At 36.9% G+C, this 25,598-nt stretch overlaps 2 protein-coding genes across 10 annotated transcripts in view; one reads left to right on the top strand and one right to left on the bottom strand.

Moving 5' to 3' along the window:
• The window catches only part of CAMKMT (calmodulin-lysine N-methyltransferase), a 196,124-nt gene extending 183,394 nt beyond the window's left edge, over positions 1-12,730 (bottom strand). For both annotated transcript variants that reach the window (XM_031594729.2, XM_090135170.1), the window contains exons 1-2: positions 12,604-12,730; positions 8,505-8,671 (exon numbers count right to left, since the gene is read on the bottom strand). In XM_031594729.2, the coding sequence (XP_031450589.1) occupies positions 8,505-8,671; positions 12,604-12,702 (266 nt within the window). In that variant the 5' untranslated portion in view covers positions 12,703-12,730. The remainder of the gene's footprint in view (positions 1-8,504; positions 8,672-12,603) is intronic.
• Positions 12,731-13,006: 276 nt separating this feature from the next.
• PREPL (prolyl endopeptidase like) overlaps positions 13,007-25,598 on the top strand; it is a 27,339-nt gene continuing 14,747 nt past the window's right edge. For 7 of the 8 annotated variants that reach the window (XM_090135168.1, XM_090135164.1, XM_090135167.1 and 4 more), the window contains exons 1-10: positions 13,007-13,138; positions 14,054-14,283; positions 15,345-15,542; positions 16,051-16,117; positions 16,680-16,883; positions 18,013-18,136; positions 20,309-20,525; positions 21,506-21,691; positions 23,128-23,331; positions 24,062-24,237. In XM_090135168.1, coding sequence (XP_089991294.1) covers positions 14,083-14,283; positions 15,345-15,542; positions 16,051-16,117; positions 16,680-16,883; positions 18,013-18,136; positions 20,309-20,525; positions 21,506-21,691; positions 23,128-23,331; positions 24,062-24,237 — 1,577 coding nt within the window. In that variant the 5' untranslated portion in view covers positions 13,007-13,138; positions 14,054-14,082. Of the gene's footprint in view, positions 13,139-13,216; positions 13,527-14,053; positions 14,284-15,344; positions 15,543-16,050; positions 16,118-16,679; positions 16,884-18,012; positions 18,137-20,308; positions 20,526-21,505; positions 21,692-23,127; positions 23,332-24,061; positions 24,238-25,598 lie in introns of those variants that run through there. The other variant, XM_090135165.1, reaches the window with a different exon arrangement.

Genomic DNA, 25,598 nt, shown 5'->3' with positions numbered 1-25,598 from the left:
TACTACTGTACCAACTAGAGGTAAAACTGGGAGACAATCAGTGGTCTTCAAAGATCTACCACTGAAATTCATGAATCAGGAAACCGTTCCTCAGAAACTAATAGTTTATCAATTCTCCCCACCCCCCCCCAAAACGGAATAAGTTTCAGCCTAGCTGTGGAAACCATGTATAGGAAAGGAAGAATTTTAGTAGAGCAATTTCTTTGAACAGAAAAAAACAAGAGTATTCTTAAACAACAGCAGTAAATACATTCCTATTTTCTCCAAAAGAAAAAAAAAAAACCATCAACAAACAAAGAACATTTAATTAACATCAACAATTAAACTGATTCTGTTCAGTGAACTGCACTCTCTTTGGTTTTATATTTGTATAATTCAAGTGAAATGAACATTCAAAACTGGGGCTATTTAACTAAATTTCACATAAGCTTCAAATTTTAGAGCACATTGAGGAAATCAGTGACAACCTGAAGAAGGAAACCACATAAAATTTGAGCATGAATTTGCTTAAGAATCTTCCTGTAAGTGTTACAGATGTCACACTAACTAGACTCACAAAACAAGAACTATATGTGTATATATTTATTTATTAACTACTCCAAGGTAATTTAAGCCCCAAAGAAAAAAAACTAGGAAATCTTGCACTCTAAAATAATTAGATCCCACAGTTCTTTCACAAATGCATTAAAAAAAAAATTCTAAAAATAATTTGGCAAGGTAGCAAAATGCAGTTTTTAAAAGTTTCTAATACAGCTTCCAGGGCTGTTTGTGATCGTACTAATTTTGAACAATTAATAGAATAAAAAGGGTTTCAGCATTTACAAAATTAGTGCTCATTCTCTCAGCTTATTTTTTTTCCTTGATAGAAGATTGCTGTAAAGATAGGAGAAAAATCTTTTCGCAGATATGAAACTGTATTTTTAGTTCCAAAAGATATTTGTAGCATAACATTCATACTTAAACATTAGTTTTTGAGAAGTACCAAACACCAGCTGGACTAATTCTTAAAAGAGAAAAAAGAAAAAAGGATAACAAACTGAAATAAGTTCATAAATAGGGACAAGAAAAATGTATGAAAGATATTAAAAGCATCCTTCAACTGAACATCAAAACTTTCCTTCTAGCTACATAAAAACAACACAAATTTCTTGGTTGTGCTTGACAGTGGAAACCTACAAGTATTTTGATGGATCTCCTGCACTAAAAATTTACTTTCTTTTCTTTTTTCTTTGACAAGTTTGTTTTCAGTCTGATCGGACAACTGATCCAACAGAGTTAATCCAGAGGAAGATGCAGAAAAACAACCAGGATTGGTAGTTCTGCTGACTCATTAGCATCCTAACTGCATAACCAGGTGTATTTGTGAGAAACTCAGGATCTCCATATGGTTTTGAATGTCTTTTCTCTGAACCTGTAAGACTATAGGGAAAAGAAAAATGCAGATATAAAAACAAAACAAGAAAACTTTCATCTTTGTTAAGTTTAACCCTTGAACAAGGAATTGATTTTTTTCCCGATTTCTATGCATTCATAGTTCATACATAAAGGAGATTTATCATAAAAAAATCTCCAAGTTAAGCAAGCAGAGGAAAGGATGAACAATTTAGAACTCCAGTACCAGTATTTTAACAGAACACTATGAAGAAAGAAAAATGTAAGTGAAACATCCTGGGCTAGAAAACAATACAATTTATTGTATTGTCAAAAGGTAGACAAAAAGCAAAATGGAAAACTGATACAATAACAGCACTGCCCTTAAGTTACCACTAAACCAAATTTCAGGCTGTTTCCAAAATAATGATTTTAAACTGGAGATGAGATTACATCTGCTTTACAAGTAAGGTAAGATTCCATGATGGATGTCCGCCCACTTCTATTCTTTCCAAGGTTATCCTGAATTTCCTGAATTTTGGAAGATATTCTATTAAAAATAACCTTTTTTTTTTTTTTTTTTTTTTTTTTTTAAATCAAGAAATGAGTTTCACCTAGGTTTCATCTGCAGTTACTTTTTTTTTTTTTAGCTTTTTTTAAGGATCAGTTCTTCCTCTGATGACAGTTTTCTATGATTAAAATCGATACACACCCAAATTTCAAACACATTCTAGCATTTCATACTCAATACCAAAAGGTTGTGGCATTCAAGTACAAACACAACACACCCTAAATGTTGCTGTCTTAGCCAGTGGTGGCATTTTGCATTGAATATTGAGTCTCTTTCTCTCATCTGCTGTCTGGGTATCTTTTTCTTGCTTTTACAAATACCATTCATGGCAAGCACACGTGTGACCGATCATTAAATGATGAGAAAGACACAGCTTTGCAATAAAGAACATTCTTCTCCTCCTGAAACTCGTCAGGGTTTAACATCTGCTTCCTTCAGTCTGATCAGCTTGTGAAACCTTCACTGAACAAAAGCAAAGAGCAAGCTCAACCACCTAGAATGAGAGGAGTAGCCATTATCTCAAGAGTTGCCTGGATAACAAAGCCACTCTCACTTATTCTGGAAATGACTTCTCAGGTTTTACACAAATTGCCATTATGGACAAACGTAAGGCTACCCCAAGTCAGTAACAAGTCCATTGCAAATGGAACATGTAGCTTAAAAGTCCCATTTATCTGTAAACACAGAAATTCCATAAACCTAAAGCCTGCCATCAACATCACACTACTCAGTGCCATTCCTAAAAAACGCTGTTCCTAACTTGAGACCCACAGCTCTACACTGCTCTACCCCAGCAGTTCTGTAAGCATTGCTCCTTCTAGGCCTCACTCCATCAGCTGATCTTCCATTACCCAGCTCAGGAAGAAAAAAAGCGATGCAATACACATCACACCCTGTTTCTATAAATGCTTTTTATATTAGCAGCTTTCAACAGTATTTTGAAGAAACTGCCCATGCACTCTATTATGAAAGTCAAGAAAAGAAATCACAGGAGTTAGTAGTTAAGTCTCAATCCCCAAACTCCCATGAATTCCCATAGGCATCCCAAATATAGAAAAACATTAGTATTGAGTACATGAGTACTGGAATAGGCTACGGATGTTGCCCAGCACAAGTAAAAATAGTTCAAATCTATGATTGCTGAGATCAACATAGAAAGTACTTCATATGAGCATTAGTAAGCAACATGGACAAAGGATTTCAGCTCAGCATGGTTAACTTGATCTATGGCATTCTTATTACAAGTCTTTGAGGTACAGCATGCAAAAATTTCTATGATTGAGGCAATAAGTTACAGAAGGCAAACCAAAGAATAATAGATCAATTTAATTAACTTTTCTCCTGATACAAATCAAAAATCCTTACTTTCAACTACAAACAAATCAACTTTGGATGTATAAAGTCATATAGGGAAAGGGAAATAAGTATTAAAATATATTAATATTTCTTCTTCTTCATTTCAGGAAGAGTTGTAGGCAGTAAACTGAAGATAATAATTCAGTAGCTCCCCTATTAAGGCATGCTTTCCAATAAATCATTATGAAACTAAAGTAAATTCCATTTCTTGCTTTACATTACTCTTCAACAGAATGAGGAAAGCAACGCCATACTTAAACAAAATGACAAAAACTAAGTTAAGCTATGTATTATATAACGCTTGGGAGTGGGTAGGAGAAACAACACATCACCATGTGTTATTAACCTAGATACAAAATAAAGCTACAATATTTAAGGAAAATGCAAGATGGAATAAGAGTAAGACAGCTGCTGCAACGGGGACTCTAAAACAAAGACTGCAGAGTGTCACCACCAGTTGTCACATCAGTCTAGTGAGAACTTCAGAATTATCTATAAACCTTGTTATCATAGAATCACAAGGTCGGAAAGGACCTACAAGATCATCTAGTCCAACCATCCTCTCATCACCCTTACTACCACAGCCAGTGAACCATATCTCATAGCACGTCACCCAGATAGATTAGATGCTTTTTCTGGGACAGAATATAGAAAAGCAAGACAAACTTCTCTTTCACTTCGGTTTAAGATCTCAGCTTAATACAGTAAGAAATCAAAACAACAGCTTTTTTATCTACAAATTCTTTTTATAGGCATACAACTCTTGGACAATATGATGCAACCATTTTAGTTCAGTGCTGCCAAATCCCTTCTCAGCTTTTTCCTCCTGAGCCTAAGTGTTTATGCTTCTAAATTCATATGTTGTCTCTTAGCATGCAATAATTTGAATATGCAAGATTGTTATATCCTCACAAACTAGCCACAATGTGTAGGCAATATTCCTTCACATCTGCTTTCTTTCAACTCATGCCTAGACCTAAAAAAATAAAAAAAAAAATCCCTAACCATTAGAATTTCAAAATATTTTTAGCAGAAATACCCTACAGGAATATCCAATGGAATTCAATCCTAAACCATCGTCTAACATTTCGTGTGCCGTGAACAAATAACATGCCTCTCATTTCTAAACCAAAGGTCTAGAATAATCTTATAATTTTTTCCATATTTTTGTCATACTCAAAATAAAGGCACGACACTTTGCAAAGAACACTTTACGCTCTCTGCAAAAATTTAAACCTACCTGTAAGCTGCTGGCATTCTTCTCAGTTCAGCATTTCAGTATTTGAAACACCAAATTACTGATCAATGGAAGATGTTTTACCACAAAAATAACTTTGCTTTTTTACTCTAACTGCTTAAAATGAGCCAACAATTTTAAACTAAATCCATGTTCTGAAAATGTAATGACATTGATGACTCATTTTTTAGCTTCAATTAAAAAAAAACCAGAAAATAATTTTCACATCTAAAAGTCAGACAGCATTTCCACAGGGAGATACTACACTATGATACTACATTATGATCTATAATGACTTCCAGAGCCACCGCTCTCCCTCCCCCCCTCTAACCTCCACAGCTCTGGGATTCTGTGTAATCACGTGTACGTAGCCACCCAACACATATCATTAAGACATTAAGACAAGGATGTTGTGTGTAGATGCAACAAAGACATTACCAATCCAAACAAGCCTCACCTAATTAGCAGAGGTTTTGAATCACAGGATAGGAAATTTTTTTTAGTAGTGAAAAATAGCATCAAAATAAAAAGTACTCATCAGATACTCCTTTCATACCCCAAAACTATCATGAAGCATTTTAGTACTAAGAACACCTAACCCCTAAAAAACCACCTTCCACCAGATGCTGTAAATCTACATTAAACAACAATCTCTAGTATGCTTAACTAGACAGGTCATTTGGATTTTTTTTTTTTTATTATTATTTTTTTAAGTGCAATTTGCCTTGCATGAGATTCTTCTGGCTTCTAGTTTTGAAAGATTTCTTATTAAAAAATGCTTCTAAAATGAATGACTGACAGAAAAGCATTGCATAGGCTCTTCTCCCCCAAAATGCAAATCCAGCCTGAATTCAGCTAGAAAAATGGCAGTTAATAAAAACAAGTTGCTTTGAGAAATTCAGAAAATCATGCACACAACTGGTAGCTCCTATTGAACCTTTTATTTGCCTAACAAACTGGTCCCCAGGTCCATGTAGAACAGTAATTCCAGCTAGGTCATAGCATATCTGAATACACAATTTGATCTGTTTTGATAGCCACTGAACTGATATAGGTTGACCTTTAGACTTTTTGCCAAAAGCCACTATCAACCTTACGAACTTTCTAAAGTATCTAGTCTTGTCAAGATATTAGTTGACAACACTTCCAACATACAACATAAGCAATGAGCTATCCCAAAAAGATGCTAATACATAAGAAAAACATACATAGATGAAAATTCAAAAGCACTTTTTGCCAGAGAAAGATGTTACTATGAAAAAACTCTCTTACTAGAGCACACAGTTCTAATTTACCTGGAAGATGTTCTTATTGTTAATAATATGTTTCTGTATCTAGTTCAAACTGTTTCTATTAATGAAAATGATAAATAACATTTTGTCAGCAGAAGGAAAAAAAAATGAAAGACTTAAGTTTCTAAAGACATGCTCAGTTCTCAAAAATTTGAGAAAGCTAACTCCAAGACTTATCTTCTAGACACGGAAGTTTCAGCTAGGAGAACTGTTAACGTGCTGTGTATGCTGAGTTGTTAAGTTTACCACCTTAAAATACTGCTTCTGCAGAAGTAGGAAAGAAAATTTGACACAGACACAATAAACTGGATTTTAGTGCAGCTATTTATACTTTGACAAAGCACTCAGTGAAGGAAAGAAGGAGAAATTCTTCACCGATCTTCGATATTTGGAAGTAGTAAATATATGTTGTCCATTGTTACTGGTTCAACAAAGAAACAAAAGAGTACATAATTTCTGATCATTGTTCTTAAATGATCACCCTGATCACCATTTACAGCAATCATCTAGCATTCTCTACGAGAAAAAAAAACAAAATGAGGGGAAAAAAGAAATCCTTACCAAGAGACAGTTTTCCTATCACTTTCAATACATTTTTTTTAATTCAAATGGGAGCTTGCTCTAGCACAGAGACTGTATGTTTCTACTAGCAAAGCTCAGACAAACATAAAAGATAAAAATAAAATGCCTGTACTCAATAATGTAGTATACAGTGATTGACAATAATTAAGCCATGCATTAATAAATATGACTGTAATCTAATAATTTGAGCTGTGTCCCACCATCAATGAAGCCACCCTTAGCCAAATAAAAAATACAAAGATGACATGGTGTATCATGATGGAATGTACAGCAATGACAGCAGAGTAACAACATCCTAAGCTTCAGCAAGCAAGGACCCATTCAAATGCAACAGCTATGGGCACATAAACAAAAGAATCTACCTACCTTTGGAAGGCCTCAGGTACACAGGAATCTTCACTAAGATACCTTTGCCTCCACTGCCAACCCTTAAATGAGATCTGAGATGGGGTGGATCCTGGCTCCACCCCTTCCAGCCACTCAAGTGAACTGCATGCACCTGAGCTCCTCTCGGTTGTCCCTGCCTTCCCACCAGGTGTTCAATCACTGCTTCAGGCTGTGACTTAGCATTTCCACTACACATTGAAAGTGATGGAAACAGAAGAGCTCAAACACCATGCGACAGCAAGATCGGCCTGACATCCGCTTTGCTTTTGTAGTGCCAGCACAGCTGAACTTTAACTTGTGTCATACCTTAAAATTCTTCTAAATAGTCAATCAAGTAAGTGACACCAAGTGCTGCAAAGTCAACTAAGGAGGATGAATGAAGAAGTAAAAGACAGCAGTCTAAAGGACTTGCTCAGCCAAAATTCTATCTAACATTTCCTACTGTCAGTGTGTTTCTGAAGACATACAACCACGGAGAAGAGACAATGAATAAAGAGACTGTGAGCATTTGGCAGAATCCCTTGCATTACTCAACAGCTCGCTGGAAAAGTCCATATGCAGAACCATCCATACTTCTATCATAGTTAGGCAGAATTTTCAAACTGAAAGGTTATCTTCTGAAAACCTTTACTTTCCGTAAGCTTAAGCATGGAAAAAAAAGCAATATTAAAGCTTTGTAAAGCCTTAAATAATTTCATACATGACTTTACACTTTGCTGCAGATTTAAGACAATCCACATGCAGTTGCTTTGTTTGTTTTGAATGTTTTTAACTTTGCAAAATTGTCAGAGTTAAGGGTGGTCATTTGTTTTTGTTAGATCTTAGTTTCTAAGACTGACTCTTTCTGATGTCCTAGTTAAACAAGAAGCGTATTACAAAATTTCCATGAATCAGACTCTCCAGATTTTACATTTTGCACAGAACGCAAAGTCCGACACACTCAGCAGGCTTAATTAGAGGCTGCAGAACAAGTTTTGATTCAGAAATGCTTAAGTTACTCTTGTAGTGATACCTGTTGAGGCAAAACCAAGTATAGTATGCATAAAACCGTGGAAAAGCAAGAAAGAAAAAACACAGTAATGAATGGACAGAGCTATAAACTTTTGTTTTGCTACTGAGAACTTACTAACAATTCCTTCAGACTGTATTGTTTTTCTTTTGTTTTTATCTACTCTGATATAAAACCTGTTCTTCCATTAGAAATTAACCCTTTCTGTAGGAAGAGGAATTCTTATATTCTCTTGTTTTACTGATTGGTTTCCAAATTATCATAGAGTTTCACAGGAATCAAGAAAATTCAATAAAATACAGATCACTAACAGAAAGCCTTCAGAACTTGATGAATAACGTCATGTCACCAAAATTTTGATTAAAATTACAAGTAAATTTGTTCAGTTTTTACCTCCTTTTTACATCATGAGAATGTCAAAACAGAAAGCCCTAGAAGTACTAAACAAATGCTTGTCTTTGCATTCTGTTATAAGTACAATCATCAGTATATATTTCAAACTCAGGCACTTAACTGAGAGGTACTGAAAATCAAAACAAACAACACCACCACAGACAACCGCTTACTGTAATGTACAAGTACAGATAACATCTAACAATTTATTTGTAAACCACGTCCTATTTGTACAGAACACTGCAAGAATGAGAATAAGATTTATACTCTGTGCAATATCTTAGGAAGTACTTAAACGATGATTACCTTATGGACACACTATACTCAGGATAAAAGATGCTTTTATACTGAACCCAGATCCCAGTTTCCTCTTCAGTATTCTGGCCATCTACTGAAAAGAGATTGAACGATGTGAATCTTCTCACAGACACTTGTTGGAGATGCACATCTTTCAAGTGCTTTTTCTTCAGAACCTTTGAAATGAAGAACAAATTAAATGTTAAGAAAAAAACTTTCAAGAAAAGAACAAATACAGGCTTCTTTAACTACAAGGCAAGAATCAATCATAACAGCTATGTTGCTAGCTAATAGCTATGAATAACTAGTCCAAGCACGTCAAGCCTGAGAAAAATATTCATGATAGGAGTCAAGAGAATGGATTATGAATGTATTATGTCTCAAGAACTGTAAAGCAAGTGTATTGTGTTCACAAATAAAGTTGCTTTTTAAACTCTGTCTCCAGCGAACCCATGCCAGAATTGGAGAGGCAGATTGAGTTCTCTCCTGCTCTTGAATCACCACAACAGAAGTCTGACAGACCAAGCAGGGCTCTCACCATGCAATTTCTGTCCCACTCACCGTTCCTGTGAATGAAATGAGAAAGCGCAGACATCTTCCATAGAATTTAAATGACAGCCCCAAAACGTGATTCTCAGATGCCCTACTGCTATGTTTTTGCCAGGTAAACCTCACTAGCTCACTTTTGCACAGCTGCTCACAAATTTGCCCCAGTTGAGCAATTTGCTGCCTGTAACAGCCTCCAGACTTTGAGACGCTACAACTACATATTCCATATCATTGGCCAACCTTTGCATAAGCCTCAAATGCATTGACGGCACCAAGAAGCCAAAGAATTCAAAGCAATAGCATAGGCAGAGAATGTGGCCACTTACATTTTTTGTAATAGCTACAAGAATTAAAATATTTGCTCAGGAAAGGGACAATGCAAGCCCACTGTCCTGCATGGCATGCTGCACTCAACCCTGTTTTCCAGGAGTGTATTACCAACTCCTCCATATGGGAAACCCTGTGCCCAGCTTGTTCAAACTGTACCACCATGACAAAGACAACTAGCATTTTCATGCCACATATAAAGGGTAATTCTTCAGGTCAGCAATGTGGAAGGAGAAGAGAGAAGTCCTGGATGTAAGTTCTTTCTCTTAACAATGGACAAAAAAATGTAAATAATCACCACTTCAGTTTTAAAATCAAGGTGCATAAGCACTCCACAATGATGAAAAAATGGAGCAGAAAATAAACTCATCACTAGAGATGAATAGAGCTGCATGAGATAGCTCTATTGAGTAGGAGCACACTGCAATTTTCATGTTTTTCCCAACTAGAGCTAAATCTGAAGTCAAACAAGAAGCAGCTCTCCAGAAATGGAAGCTTTGCATACTGAATGCGTACAAGAAAATAACGGGTCAGTGATTTTTGCTGCACCCAACCTTTGTCGACCGCGCTTTAACTGGAAATGCACTCAGATCCAGCAGCCTTACAATTTGGTGCCATGACCTATTATTTTGCAGAATACTTGGAAGTACTACATACAGGAGCAGAACAATTGTATTTGCTATGCTGTTAGTTTCTAATAGCAGGTCTGATGCATCAGGCTTATTGCTTTTGGATCTTTTTTCATCAGCAGGGCTCAGCATATGAAAGGCACAGGCATTCTTATCAAAATATTAAAAATGGCTGTGTGTTGTCCACACCATTTCTTCTACTCATGTTATACATGAGAAAAATACAAACACAAAGAAAATCACAAAACTATCAAAACGGGAGAACTGAATTAAAAGACAACCAGAAAATAATAGTAGTATGTCTAGAAATGAAGCACCTTGACAACTAAAGAAATCCACCAAGACATAATTTTTAGAAAAGAACGTTGTTTGGGGGCTTTCTTAAAGCAAAAGCAAGACATTACTAACAGGAAAAAAAAAATCCAGCAGTGACATTTTTCTGGGTTTTTTTTTGTTGTTGTTTTTGTTCTACAGAGGTATCTTCTACCTACTCTGTAAAATGCAATCTCTAGATTAGTAGAAAATCTAATGAGTATTTGAGCACTCAAAAGAACATTAAAAGAACATTTTTCTCTCTTAAACTAGTCTTAAACTAGAATTATGAGGTCCAAGATTAGAAAATTATAAACAGCAGGTCAAATCTTTTAAAAACCTAAATATAACTGAGAAAGCAGTGCACAAGGGAAGAATATGTTGCATTATTTATATTTAACTCTGCATTTTCACATTAGGATCAAAGTATTTTTTCTTAGTCAGCTCTTAAAAGCATCACAATTTTTGTTACAGAAATAGCCTGCTGGTCTGCATAATCCACCACCACCACCACAAAAAAAAGAAAAACCAAAAAAACAAACTACAGAATGTGACAAACCTACTTAGACTTCTAATACAATTTCAAAAACTTTGAAAAATGGTCCTCTCTAATTTCATGGTGCCCATCCAGTGGACTTGAATCTTCCAAATTTCCTGCATGCTGCCATTGTAAATGGACATCTCCCAGGGACCTATAAAACCAGCAGCATGGACACATTTCCAGGTTTTTGCAATGTATGTGGGCTTCAGCTCAGCACTAGTCCTGAAGATGCTGGCTGCATCTGTACCAACATCCCCACTGCTGCAGGACAACTCAGTCATTGCAGAGATATTTAACTCAGAAGCAGAAATGAGCTCAAATATCACCTGCAAGCTTCAGACTCAAAGGAAATCAAACCCAATAATTGTTCAAGTAGACCACTGCTGCTCACTGCATTGTAAGAGCCTCTGGTTTACTTGCTTGTTTTGAATCTATGTAGTCCAATGGACATACAGTACTTCCAAATGGCAATAAATAAATAAATAAAAGCAAGAGCTACCTGTTAACATGCTCCTGGACAATGCTCTCAGACATATGGTCTAATTTTTGGGTTGTCCTGTGTGGATACAGGAGATGGACTTGATCCTTATAAGTCTTTTCCAATTGGGAGTATTCTATGATCTTACGTGGCATCCAGAGGAGGGCCACAAAAATGATCCAAGGGATGGAACACCTCCCCAGGGAGGACAGGCTGAGAGAGCTGGGGTTGGTCAGCCTGGAGAAGAAAAGGCTCCGGGGAGATTCATGAGTGGCATTTCAGTATCTAAAGGGAGGCTATAAGAAAGAATGGGACAGACTTTTTAGCAGGATCTGTTGTATTAGGATACAGGGAAACAGTTTCAAACTAAAAGAGGAGGGATTTAGTGTATAAGGTTACAAATTAAGAAGTTCTTTACTTCTTCCTTAGGCAGAAGTGAGGCAGTGAGGCACAGGAACACGTTGACCTGAGAGGTGGTAGATGTTCCATCCCTGGAGACACTCAGAGTTCAGGCTGGGGGAGCTCTGAGCAATGTGATGTAGCTGTAGGTGTCCCTGTTTATTACAGGGGAGTTAAACTAGGTAGCCTTTAAGAGTCCCTTCCAACACAAACGATTCAACAATTCCGTGTCATAATCAAAACATGAAAAAACAAAACAAAACAAAAAAAAACTCACCATCCATCATTCTTAATCAAAAGACAAGGCATTAAAAAAGAAAAAAAGCCAGACAATCACCATTCTGCCTTCTGTTTCAGATTCTGGATTTCCACAGATCTCAGTTAAGGTCCCTTGGTTCTTAACGTAGTGATAAAGTACACATCAGGACTCCCTATAGAGACAATCACTCGAAGTTCACTAGATTTCTTGCAACTGATTATTTATAGTCTGGCTGCACCAAAAGCCAAATTCAGAGCTGGTGCAATGCAAACTCCACTCAAACGTATAGCACTGATTTGGTCTTTCGTATGCACACAAAAGTTTTTTCCTAATCAGCTACAGCATAAATATATACTGCTAAATATTAGCAGTAGGATTACGCGCTCCTCCTTCTTACAAATTGCTTCTTTACCCAACGGCTCCATTCTGCCGCAAACAATTTACAAACTCAAGTCTAACAAAAACATGGAAAAAGCCCATGACCACGGGCACTACACGGAGCTGAGCGCACCAAACATCCGCACCCCTCCCTCGAGAATGGAAGCCGTTCCCCCCGAGCCCCGCTCCGCCCGACGCCCCGCCGCGACCCCTTCCCGCCCGCGGGCTCCCCCTACCTGTCCGAGCAGCCTCCAGCGGGCTCTCGCCGCTCCCGCACCGCTCCCTCCGCACCTGCCCGCGGCGGGGCGGCGCGGGGAGCCGGCAGCGTCGGCCATGCGGGAGTGCCCGGGGTTGAGGCAACGAGAGAGCGCGGAGCGGCGGCCCTGCGGTGCTGGGACCGGCCGGGCTAGGGCTTGGGAGAGAGGAAGCGGGGCGCCATCTTTATTAATGGCAGCAGCACGTTGCTAGAGGGGCGCGGCGCATCTGCTGTACCGCGCGCGACTCTGCAGGGGTGAGGGTGCGCCTCAAAACGGGGCTTCCGTGGGTTCAGAACCCCGCGGGTAAAACGCAGTGTGAAACGCGAGGGCCTAAAGCGAGCGGCACGCAGAGACTGACGACGGCCGTGCTCGACCGCAGCGACTGGCTGAAGCGCCCCGCCGCCATCTTTGCTACGGGCAGTGCCTTGAGTGAACCGGAGCGGCTCGCGCCCGCTGCCATCTTAGCCCGGCCGGAGGGAGAGCCGCCCGGCCTGGGCACGGCTGTGCTGCCGCGGTGAGGCATGGAGCTAGCGGGGTGGGGCCGGCTTTTCTGGCCTTCGGCGGGGGGGTGGGAGGGACCGCGGTTGAGGACAGTGGAGGTATCAGAGTTACTGGTGCAGAGGGGTTTGTCTCTTTGCCGTTAAGCGGCCCTCCTGAAAGTGATTCTGTTGTTATAACATACTTCTAAAGCAGAAAAGAACCAACTTCCCGAAAGCAGCATTTGGTCGGATGCACAGTTACATCTTCCTTGCTCTTTGCTGGTAATTTCAGCAGAGCTAAACTCCCAGCTGCTGGGAACCATGTGCTGGAGAAACATCGAATCGCCTTAGTTGGAAGGAACCCTTAAAGACCACCTACTCCAACTGCACTGCATTGAACAGGAGCACTTACAGCTGGATCAGGTTGTTAAGAGCCCCCCAGCCTTGAATGTCTCCAGGGATGGGTATCTGCACCATCACTGCACAGCCTGTTCCAGTGCCTCACTGCCCTGACTGTAAAAAAAACTTCTTCCTTATGTCCTCTTTTAGTTTGAAACCATTTCTCTGTGTCCTGTCACAACAGACTCTGCCAAAGAGCCTGTCCCCATCTTTCATGTAGCTCCCCTTTAAATACTTCAGATACTATCAAGTCACCCTGAAGCCTTCCCTTTTCCAGGCTGCCCAGTCCCAGCTTTCTCAGCCTGTCCTTGTAGTGGAGGTGTCCCATCCCTTGGATCATTTTTGTGGCCCTCCTCTGGACACTCTCTTAGAGGCATGTTAATGTGCAAGCTCAATTGCATGTATCACTTGGTATTAAGCACCTTCAGTTTTACTGTTCTCATCTTATTTACCTAATGATCTTTGAAAGATGAAGCTTTATCTTCAGGTTATGTTATGTATATTTCACATAGTGTAAGTGATCAGGAGCTTGGGATTTTCATAAATTTCAGGTTGACTGTCAAGACAGGATTTGGATATCATGTGTTGGACTGCGAAATCTTTTGTCCGAGGGCTGAGCTTCAGTGTTAAATACTATCCTAAGGATAACCATCTTCGAGCACTATGTCTTTGTAGTTCAGTAAAACCAAACAAATGCCACATCCTGGACTGGTCAAGAAGACCACGCAACAGCACTGTGCCACCTGGAAGAACCCTGTCATGGAGGTTATTTTCCTACAAGGTATGCAGTTTATGTATAGGCAATGTCAGCAACTGTCTTGATGCATCTGTTAAGGAAGCCAACTCTGTTTTTCAGAAGTCAAAGAAATATGTTCTTCCTAAAGGGCTTAAAGCAGGAAAATAAAGGCCAGGGCTTCTGTTATGTTCAAAGATGCATACTTTTTTTCACATTCCCTATACTGTGTTGATGTCAATCTGCATTTTTCTTGCTTTTTCTGCTGAAACAATCTGTAAAAAATAACAACAAAGGGGGGAAAAAAGTATTTTCTGGAAAGATTCAGAGTGTTAGGAAAAAACATCAGGGGTCTAGAGAGAGAGAGAGGTCGCCCACCTATCCTAAGATGAGCTGGCTGAAAAAAACTTGGTCTTTGGTTTATTTTATCTTAGACATTTTCAGATGAATGTGGAGTTGTTCAAAAACTGTTTCAAGCTGAGTTGTTTCTTCACAGATGACTGAAAGATCAAATCCAAAATATTTGTTGAAACCCTCTTATTTCTAACCATCACGTAACAGTTGCTATGTCTCTGCCACAAACGTAGATAAATGTTTCAAGGAAAGTACTTGAACTCTTGATGTATGAGAAACTGTAGCTGCATGTATGCACTGGCCATTCTGTAACAGGATCACAAACGCTGGGCTACAGCACTAGTTTCAGGAGTCATGTGGTCTTTGCCTGTTTGGCTGGAGCAAACATTACATTGTCACCGAGATCTTCTACTATCCTCTCAAGATTTTCTAGATGACTGCTTTTTTCTCAGGTGTACTGTAACTTCTCCAAATGAAAGGGAATCATCGTGAGCTTCATAAGTGCCCTGTGAGACCTCCCAAAAAGTTTGGATGCTAAAAATTTACAAGGTGTAGAGGAAGATTATACGTGTACTTGAAAGAGACTTTTAAAGTATTTTTAAATATCCAAAAGCCATATTCATACTCTTGTAGTAATGCAAAGCTGATTTGGTCAGTTTGTAGCTCAGGAAATATCATTCTTGCCTCAGTACATTCATACTGGAGTACAGAATACTGGTTTGTAGCCATTGTTTTTTTTTTCCCTTATTCAACAGGAGGGGACAAAAATCCATTGTAAAAGGGAAAAACTCACATCCATAACAGCATCAGAGCTTTTGTACAAAGATCTTCTAAAATCAGAGCAGGAAAACTGGAATAAAATTTCAAGAAGTTATAAAGCTCTGACAAAAAGAATAAAGGAAAAAATAGAAGAACTGAACAACAAGTATACATTCCATTTGGAAAGCCCAAGGGTGAGTGAAAAAAAATACAAACGTTTTTTTTTTTTTGTCACTGCAGCAAAGTCATTCCTGTTGTAAAATACTTTTAAAATAGTTATTTTGTTGTTGTTCAAGTGTTGTTGTTCAAGTGTTGAAGTTTTTAATAATTGTGGATAGCAACAGCACACACTGAGAATAGCTCATACCTATTAGTATATTTGACCTTAATTTCACCATAGTCAGAAACAAAAGATGATCACACAATTCTCTGTAACTGATGAAAATTAAGACTACAAGGAGCAAGTGCAGGTGATCTGAGCCATTCACTAAATTTAGAGTATGTATAGGTAGCTTAAATACCCTAATTTTAAAATAACCTTTCTGATGTATGTAATTCCCTCTTCCCCCTACTCAATATTAAATATGTGCTGTATTCTGTCATTTACATACTTTTCTGCTGGACAGAACACTGAATTTTGTTGGGATTCTAAGGAGATAATCTATAGCTTAAATTGAAAAATGTTTGTTTTGCATTGAACAGATAAGATTTGGAGGAAACGTTTACTTTGAGGAGAATGGTTACATATTTTGTTCAAAAGCAGATGATGGTAAGGGATTTATTTTCCTAACTTGTTACAATTTTTTAAAATTGTTGTGTGTACATGATTAGTACACTTTTTAATTAAAGCATATTTGCTGTTTATTAAAATATTTTAAGTTTTTTAAAATACTATTTAACAATAAATGAATAATTCTGGAATCCTGAATCTGAAAAGGTGGGGTGAAAAGAGTAAAGGAATGGTGTATTCTGAAACTGAGGCAAGTTCCTGGAAAGGAACTGAGAATCAACCTCTCAGAGCCCCAACTTAAAATGCTAAAAAAGGTAAAGTACTTCAAGAGATTATAAAGAAAACATAAAACAAACAAATAAATACCTAAAAGCTATACTTCAAAATTTAAATCATTGACCAAATGCTATTGTATGCGTAATTATATTTTTACACAATGCATTTGTAGATATCTCACGAAAGAAATCCTTGGTTTCAGTAGTATTGTAAGTGTACTTATTAAATACTAGTATAAAAAAATACTGTTCATTTTGGCACACCTCAACTACAGGTTGGTTTTGTTTTGTTTTGTTTTTTTCCTACACTTGTTAAAATACAACAGATAAAGGAAATGTTCGCATTTTATTCAGCACTGAAGATATGGGCTTTTCTGGTGCCTTTATTAAACGGATCAGGATTTCACCAGATGAGAGGTACCTGGCTACCAGCTTAAAAAGTGAAAATTTTGAAGAGGCAACCTGTGTTATTACGAAAATTGGTGATGTTCCCATTGTGGAAGAAGTAATTCCAAATGTGTTTAGTTTTGGTAAGTTGTTTATAAAGATCCTATGGTTCACACCAACTTCCAGTACAACATTGCTTTTAGTCTACAAATAATGGTGATAGTACTTAAAAAAAAAAAATAAGCAAGTTTTTTTTAGTTTAAATCCTCATAGCTGTTGAATAGTTTCTTATTTCAGAGATGTGTTCTCCTACACTGTAAAATTACAAGTTATTTGATACGAATGAGTGACTCCTTTCATGATACAAGTTTTCCTTTATTATAAAAGCAAGGATTTGTATGTTTGAACACTTTTGCACATCATTCTTCTTATTGAATTCAACATGCTTCTTTAAAAAATTACTGACATAACTATTTGCAATATAAGGATCTTTTTATGGGAAGTTGTAGGTATTATACCTCTGCAGCTTCAACTGAAGTCACTGATAGCTGTAAGCACTCCTCTGAGAAGAATGTAAGTGCTCAGTACAGCTAAGTATACAGGATGTGATCATAATTCAGAACTTAATGAAAACAATCACGATTTCAATCAATTCTTTCAGCACAGATGATGGAGTTTTACACTGCTGTTACAAATATGTAGAATTAAACAAATGGGATTTTTTTTTTAATAGCATACTAAATAAGAGAGCAAAAAATACCACAGTAGAGTGCATACAATGTTCCACGTCTTGTATTTCATATTATATTGCTAGATGTCATCAAGGATAAATAGTTTAGTAAGCAGTTTGCTTCAGCAGGACAAGAATTTAAAACACTGGGAAAAAACACCTAGTTAAAAGCATTAAGGAAAGCTAGAACTTAATGCCATGTTTGCACAGTAGAAGCTCTAGGCCTGCTAGAAACTTGCTTTTTTTTTTTTTCAATTTACCTTAATCAAACTTCCATATATTTCAGAAGTCATCTCACTGTTGCCTGTGTAGGTGTGTTAGATTATGGCAGACAGAGTACAAAAAATGGCCATTACCCATTTCATAAATTTACCCAGATGTAATTGAAATACCTAGTGGTCCCTAAGCATGAGAAAGAGAATTAGGTTATACAATCACTTGTGATTTCAACACTGTGTCCAATGTTCACAGAGCTCCATTTTCTCTCAGTAATAGTATATATATACTGTTCAAAGTTTTATATGCATTTCTTTTCTTTCTAGAATGGGCTACAAATGATGTTCTGTATTACACAAGTCAGAAGAACCTTAAATGCCAGAATGTGTTCATGACCACTTTCACTAGTGAGAAATATACTAAGTTAGTTTACACAGAACAAGATGCAAGGTAATATTCATCTAAAATACAATAAGTCTTTAACATATTCTGTAGTATTCAATATGTAGACTCTAACTGGTTTTGAAACAAATTCTTCCATATCACATTTCAAACAGTAGAAGGCATTTTTAAGTTCTGTTTTGCTGTCTGGGAATGTATTTTCCTCTCTTCTTGATATGTGATCAGCAGCGATTTAACTTTTCTGTTACCTCACGAGTTCAGCTGAGTTTATAAATGTCAAGGTCAGTCTCAGGTCAGGGTGTCCTTTAATGAACGCGTGACAGTTTCATACAGAGTAAACCAGACTGTGGGTTTCATTTTGTTTTCTCTGCTATTGATGTCTGATACAACTTTTTAAAAAACATTGAAGTTCAGGCTAATCCTTGCTCTGGGTAATGGATGAGCAAAATCATTACAGCATTCACAGAGAGAGAACTATTGTTGACTGAATACCCTCTCAATAACCTTTCTTTAAGCAGTGATTTAGGAAGACAACAAGGCTCTTGCTGAATTGAGAGCAGAACTGGTTTTTAAACCAGGTAGCACTAAAATGATAGATTTGTACAGCATGCCATAAATATTTGTGATTATTCTTACTTCAAGTTACATACTCAGTAAAGAAATACCCTTTATATATTCATCTAGTAAATGAAAAAAAAGTCTGCAGATGAGATGGAGTAGATAAGATCTATATGTTCTATCTGTAGTTGATACATACTTTTGTAAAATCAAACTGCACTGGCCTGACACGTCCCCACAGGGAAACTGTTGGCATAATTCTGAAGGTCATAGTCATTACAGTTAATCTACTAGAAACTTACTCTAAAGGTTCATGTGCTAGTGCAGCTCATGACTGAACACAGTTGTTCATAGGAGATGGCAAGACATTCTTTTTCATTGCCATAGAGAGGTTGCTCTACATACCACCAACTCTTTTATTTGCAGTCAAATATTTTTTTTAGAAGCTGAAGATATCTTGACTTCCTTAAAAAAAAAAAAAGCTACAAGGAAAAAAAAGTGATATGAAGGTCAGAGTCCTTGGGGAGAAGTGTAACCTGCATTTCAGCTTGACTCTCTTAGAGGTAAGGTCAACAGAGTCAAACTGTTAGAATCTATACTGAATGCAGTGGCACACTCTTGCTGAATTTCAGTGGATTAGAGGCAGAAAACTGATTACTTGCGGACACAGACAGTGGGAATTCTAAAAATGTCAAGATGGTGCAATTAGACAAAACAATTGTACCAAAGAAACTGGAATTCCTACACCTGCAAATAATTAAAGGCAGTGAAAAATGCTATCCAAGGCTTCCTTTCTTTCACCAGTCAAATATTTTCAAGTCTAGAAGGTTCATTATTGCTGTCAGTGCAGAATACATTACTCAACCCTGCAATTTCTTTTAAAGACAACTAGTTTTAAAGATTCAAAATGGCAAAGAAACTCCTATGCCCCAAGATTTGACATTTCAATTAATTAGCATGACTCATTTAGAAACCTGAAACTGACTTACAGCCTGAACTTGTCCAATATTAGCATCTAGGCACTGCTGAATATTTTCTGTTCCTAGATTTTAGAAGCATTTAAAATCAATGGAGTTCCAGAAACAGTTCCCATTTTCCAGCTTTGTCACTTCAACACTGACCATTCTGTTCTTATAAAGGCCTATGTTCTCTTTTTTTTTCTTTTAAGCTTTTTTTGTTTTCTTACATCAGTAGCACTTGGGCTTTTTAATTATTTACCCTTATAGTATAATAGCTCCTACTTTTTTATTGCAATTTCCACATGTTACTCATTAGTTTTATTAACTTCAATTATTCTTCAGATTTTTTTTTTTTTAAATAGGGCTACTATCTCAGAAAAAAAAAAAATCTGTTTTGCATGAATTTTAAAGCCCATGTACATCTAAGACCCTCCAGTCTGAATGATTCAAAAATTTGGATACATTTGGACAACAACTGAACTGCTTTCCTTGCAGAGTTCAGGTTCCATACACAAAACTGGGTTTTTGAATGCTGGGATAAATGTAGCAAAAGTGGGTTTGGGAATCAAGTAGTCTGAAATCTCTCCAGCCTATTTACAGGCTCGCTGTTTCTTACATTGTAATTGGAAGCCCACGATTCTGATTTAATTGTGTTTTCTGAATATTAGTCAGGTTTAAGCTTTTCTAAAATTATTTCTTACAGATTTTTTGTGGACATATACTGCACAAAAGATAGACGTTTCCTCACGATCAATAGCAACAGCAAGACAACCTCAGAAGTTTGGCTGATTGACTGCAGGCATCCTTTTAAGTTACCTGTTCTTGTGCAAGCCCGAACAAAAGGGGTCATTTATCACGTTGAGCACAGAAACAATGACTTATATATTCTCACTTCATATGGAGAACCTGCAGAATATAAGGTAACCTTAAGCAATAATAAGAGTCATAGGATTCATTCAGATGCTTGTTGCAGACCACAGAAATAGTAAAGCTAGATTTTAATTCTCTGCTTCACACCTTACTGAAATAATTTAAGAGAATTACACAGGGTTGCATGGATTTAAAGACTGAAAGTAATATGTGGAGTCTTGCCTATAGCATGCTGATTTGACTCAGCTTCTTTGGAAAAGCATACTCATTTCTTGGCATAAACCCCATTTCCCCTTTATTATAATTTGATTTCAGTCTATATAACCAAACAGCTTACAGTTCTAGGGGACACAGGGAAGGCATTTGATATTTGAAAACTCTTTTGCAAATAACTTTAGATACAAATTTTTTCCATAAATTTGTTTCTCTGAGTATCAGTTTTTCTAATCACATTCAGATGTTTTCAGAGGCAGCCTTACTTTGATAGCTAAAAGTACATCACTTACTAGGAGAGAGAAAATGCCTTACTGCTCAGTTGAGAGCATCTTGTTCTGTACGTAGTGCTGAGCATCAGACATGGAAAGATGACCTACTGTCAACACAGTACACATCTAAATTGCTCTTGTGTACCAAATCAAGAATGTAAATTGTAGTCACTCAAATGTCACAATCTTTTATTTTTTAAACATTTCCCTACCCCTAACTAAGGAAAAAACAATAAAGTACATTCAGCTTGCTTTGATCCAACCTTCCCATTACATCGCTTCTAAAACCCAACCTAGTTGTCTTAAAGGAACACAAAACAATTGCAAATAGACTTATAAAATCTAATTGCCATCTGTCACACAGATCTCTCTTGCTATCAATATGTAGGCAGTTACTGAATTGTTCTCCATTTTGCCCAAGTAAAGGGAATTTAAAACTTTCCAGTTTCAGTCATCAACAAATTTTTGTAATTAAAATGCTGAGTGACATCACCTGTATGTCACTAACTTATAACTCTTACTTTATCTTGTATTTTTTCTTGTAGTTGATGAAGGCTTCAGTAGCTTCCACTGGCATGGAGAACTGGCAGTTAGTTTATGCACTGGAAGAGAAAACCAAGCTAATAGACTTGGAGATGTTCCGTGATCACTGTATTATGTTCCTGCAGAAAGCTGGTTGTCTGTACTTAAATGTGATTGCTTTTGTTTCACATTCAATTCAATCAATACAGGTATGTTTTAGCTTGGCTCAAGCAACATACTTTTTCCAGCACTATTTAATATAGCATTACAAAACAAAAGTAGAAGTGGTTAGAAAACTAATAGTGACAAATACATAATTATGATTAATCATATTACCTGTGGATGTTCTTCACGATTTCATGTGCTGGCTTATTGTAGCAGTTATGAAGTTAAAGAGCAGCTCTAATACAAGTCAGTTCTTTCCTCAACTTGCTACCATCACACTCTTTACAATACAGTCGATTTCTAAAGTAAAATAAGCCTTGATTCCCTATACACTGTATTTTTACCAGGCTTATTTTGTGGTTACATTCATCAGCCTATGCAAGGAAGCAAGCATGGCCCTCCCTCAGATTGAAGGCTAGAATATCCAAAAGACAAATATGGTCGCTGACCCAAAATAAATGGGAAAACTTAGTATTGCAATACAATTTGTGTCAAGTATTTTTTCATTTCTCTACATGTTGCAAAATACTTGTGGAATACAAATAAAGTGTCTCCATTCAAAACCACAGCTTCTAGAGACCATTTAGCTGAAATATTTAATTGATTTGTTTGCCTGAGAAGTACTATCTGAAGAACTTGCAAGTTTATTCCAACAAGCTTCCAAGGCTGCATTCTATAAAACTGCTACAGAGAAAAGGTTTTCAGCAAAGTACATTGTATGGTCTCTGAAACCTTTCATTTTTGAAAATAGTTTTAGTTTATTTATTCAGAGAGAGTCTGCAGTTACTCTGGAGAACTTTGACTTTAGTGCCATTTCAGAAATCTCTCACAAACTAACTCGAGCAAGCAATGGCCTGGCAGAGGGTTTGACTATGTTCCTGCTGCTCACAAAGAATGAATCTTGATTTCTTTTATTCTTAGTGGAGTTAAAAATCTTAAATATAATAGCAGTAAGTGTCTGAGGGTAAATGTGCCAGGAAAAGGTTTTGTTCTTCACAATGGCTGGCACTAAGAACAAAGTTAAGAGGCAGGGGTTTTTGGTGGCTTAGCATTACTGAGCTAACTCACAGCAAAAGCATAACAACTGACATGGACTTGGCTGTGCAACATGTTCAAGCAGGATTGGAAATCAGAGGGGAAATGGGATCTAAAAATTAAAAACAGTGCAGAATCATTTCAAATGTTTTATTTAAAAAAAAAAACTGTACAAATGCCCATTTTAAACTGGATTTTAATTTAGATTTATTTTTCTGTTTTATCTCATTATTGAATTTTATCCAATAGCCTTAAGTGCAAAGTTTACCAAAGTCTTTCACTTTCTGACCGTTCTATTATTGAATGTAAAAGAAATACAGCTTGTGTTACATACAAGCTGCAGATAATTAGCTTGCTATTCAAAATCTTTTCCTCTGAAGGACACACTAGGCAGAACTTAGAGAAGCAGTGTAAGGGTCTCACTTGAAACACTCTGTTTTCTCAGCTACCTACATGGGCCTGTGCCTTTGAATTGGAATCTCATCCTGAACACACCAGCAGCACTTGTTATTTTCAGCTCACCTCCCCAGTACACCCCCCTAGGCGTTTTGCATATTCATTTAAAGAAAATAATCTCATTGAACAAGCTGCAGAAGAGGTACCAATTATTATGAATTGTCACACTACACGTTTACTAGCTAAAAGCAAGGTAAGACTTTTCAGTCCTTTTCCCATTCCCTTTATTCTTCCCTTCCTCCCCACCCATTTGTAGAAAATGCATTTGGCAGGGAATAGAGATTAAAAATGTAAAAGAGCAGTTGGTGCTGTACTTACCAGTGGGCGTTTTCTCCAGTGCTATAGAGAAGAAAAAGAAAGTCGTGATGAGATTTTCTTCATTGATCTGGGTATGCTAGAGGAGATAACAGTATGTGATCAGTCAAGAAGCTCAGCACAGCATAACTCAGACTCACTAATAGATGTAATGGTATCGTGTTATCTATGATAAATGAGAAAAATGTCAGCTGCTGAAAAGGACACCCCACAACCATCTACACAGCATAGATCAAGAAAAGAAAGTTTTAACAGCCTGAGTTTAAAAAAATCGTGATGTTAATAAAGAGTTTGTGCTGCAGTAAGTGGTAAACTATTTTGTTAATAATAGATATTCTCAGTGTTCAAGGGAGAAGGAAGACTTGGGTGCTTTGGTAGTTTAAAAACTCCTCAGGTGTTGCACTTAAATGAATTTTATACTCTGCATCTATAAGCCTACACAGCAGAGGTTCAGTCTCTTGCTTTATTTTTCAAGAGTGCTTTGTACAATCTAAGTGAAAAAAAATTACTGTAATCAAAAAAACACATTTTAAAATAAATAATTGAAGTTTTCATTGCCATGTGTCATTGAGATTTCTGAAATGTCTGAAATACTCCTTCATTTCCAGGATGAAACTTTGGTGCCAATTACAGTTTTTCATAATATGAATTCTAAAGAGCTACACAGGAAACCACTTCTAGTTCATGTATATGGAGCTTATGGCATAGATTTGAACATGAGCTTTAGAGAAGAGAAGCTGATGTTAATTGAAGAGGGCTGGATATTAGCATATTGCCACGTTAGGTAAGTCAAATATAAAATGGAATTAATTTGTGGGATATTCTGATATTTGTTGATCTACAGCTGAAGAGGTACAGAAATGTTCCTTCCTCCCTTCCCCTTTCCCCCCTACCTCCCCTCCATTTAGTTCTAATTCATGTTTTTCACTTCCACCTCTTTTTAGAATTCACAAAAGTCCCTTTTAAAACAAAAAGTAAATTTTCCTCTGGGAAAAAAAATAAATCTACTTTCAAGACCATATACTGTGTTCATGTTCTTAAGTCAACAGTATGATTATGTATTAAGTTTTAATCTTTTGAAGTCCCATTATCTTTCACCTCTTCTTTGCTCAAAAAAAAAAAAAAACCCACAACTGTTGACATGTTCAAATGGCAGTGATAAGCTACCACCTGCTTTCTTGAGGGCACTGTGTACTAATGCTAAGTCTGTGCCTTCTGAAAACCATTTGCCTTTCTACAACTAAACATTTAAGCTGCCTCTGTGTTTTTCTACTTACTAAATCCTGTCCCCAGTTTAGCTACAAGCCTATTAGTTTCATAAAAACAGGTCATACAACAGGCAATATTGGAGACACAATTCAGTGGGTAAGTGAAGATCGTCACTTTAGGATTAGAGGAGGATTGTTTGAAATACCAGTTCCAAAACAAATTCAACATATAAATATATACAGTCTGTTAATAAAATGGCAAGCATTGTGCAGTTCTTCCTCCCATCCTTGCAAGTGTCTTGTGATGCAAATCAATTCTAAACAGTATCAATGAAAAATTTTGGCAGACTAATCTTCTGATTGATTTTAAACTTAAACCTGGAATAAAGACATTTTAGGTGGATTAGAACCAGAGTTGTGGTTGTATGGAAAAGAATACAAGCACATTTAGTCTTAAAATTTTATAAGCAGTAAAAAATACTACATTTCCTCTCATCTTTGAACTCAAACTAGAAAAAATGAACCTTATTGACAGTCTCAAATCTTATGCTGCACAAAAGAATGTGAGCATCTTGGCAGAGCTGAGAAATAGTCTTTTAATGTTAATAATAAATCTGGTGATAGTGATATAAAAATGGCAAATGTTTCAGTTACCATTACCATTTTAATAGTTTCCTATAAAAAGATTATATCAGTGTTTGATTTTGTATTGACTACTCTGACAGTGCTGATAGCATTTTCACCAGTCGTTGTGTGAGGATTTTTTTTTGTTTGTAAGTAGTGTGTTTTAGCTGCAAGGGGAGGAGTGGGGAGTGAGTAAAGACAGGAAGAAAGGAAAGTTAATTGGAAAGACAAGGAATGATTTAGCAATTCTGTGGCTGCTGCTGTCTTTTATTATCTGAAGATTTACTTGCAACATTTTCCAAACAGACTCCAA

Source organism: Phasianus colchicus, chromosome 2 (assembly GCF_987193195.1).
Source record: "Phasianus colchicus chromosome 2, bPhaCol1.hap1.1, whole genome shotgun sequence".
In the NCBI taxonomy this organism is placed as follows: domain Eukaryota; kingdom Metazoa; phylum Chordata; class Aves; order Galliformes; family Phasianidae; genus Phasianus; species Phasianus colchicus.
The sequence above is the reverse complement of the archived record's forward strand: the minus strand, read 5'-3'. Positions and strand labels throughout refer to the sequence as shown.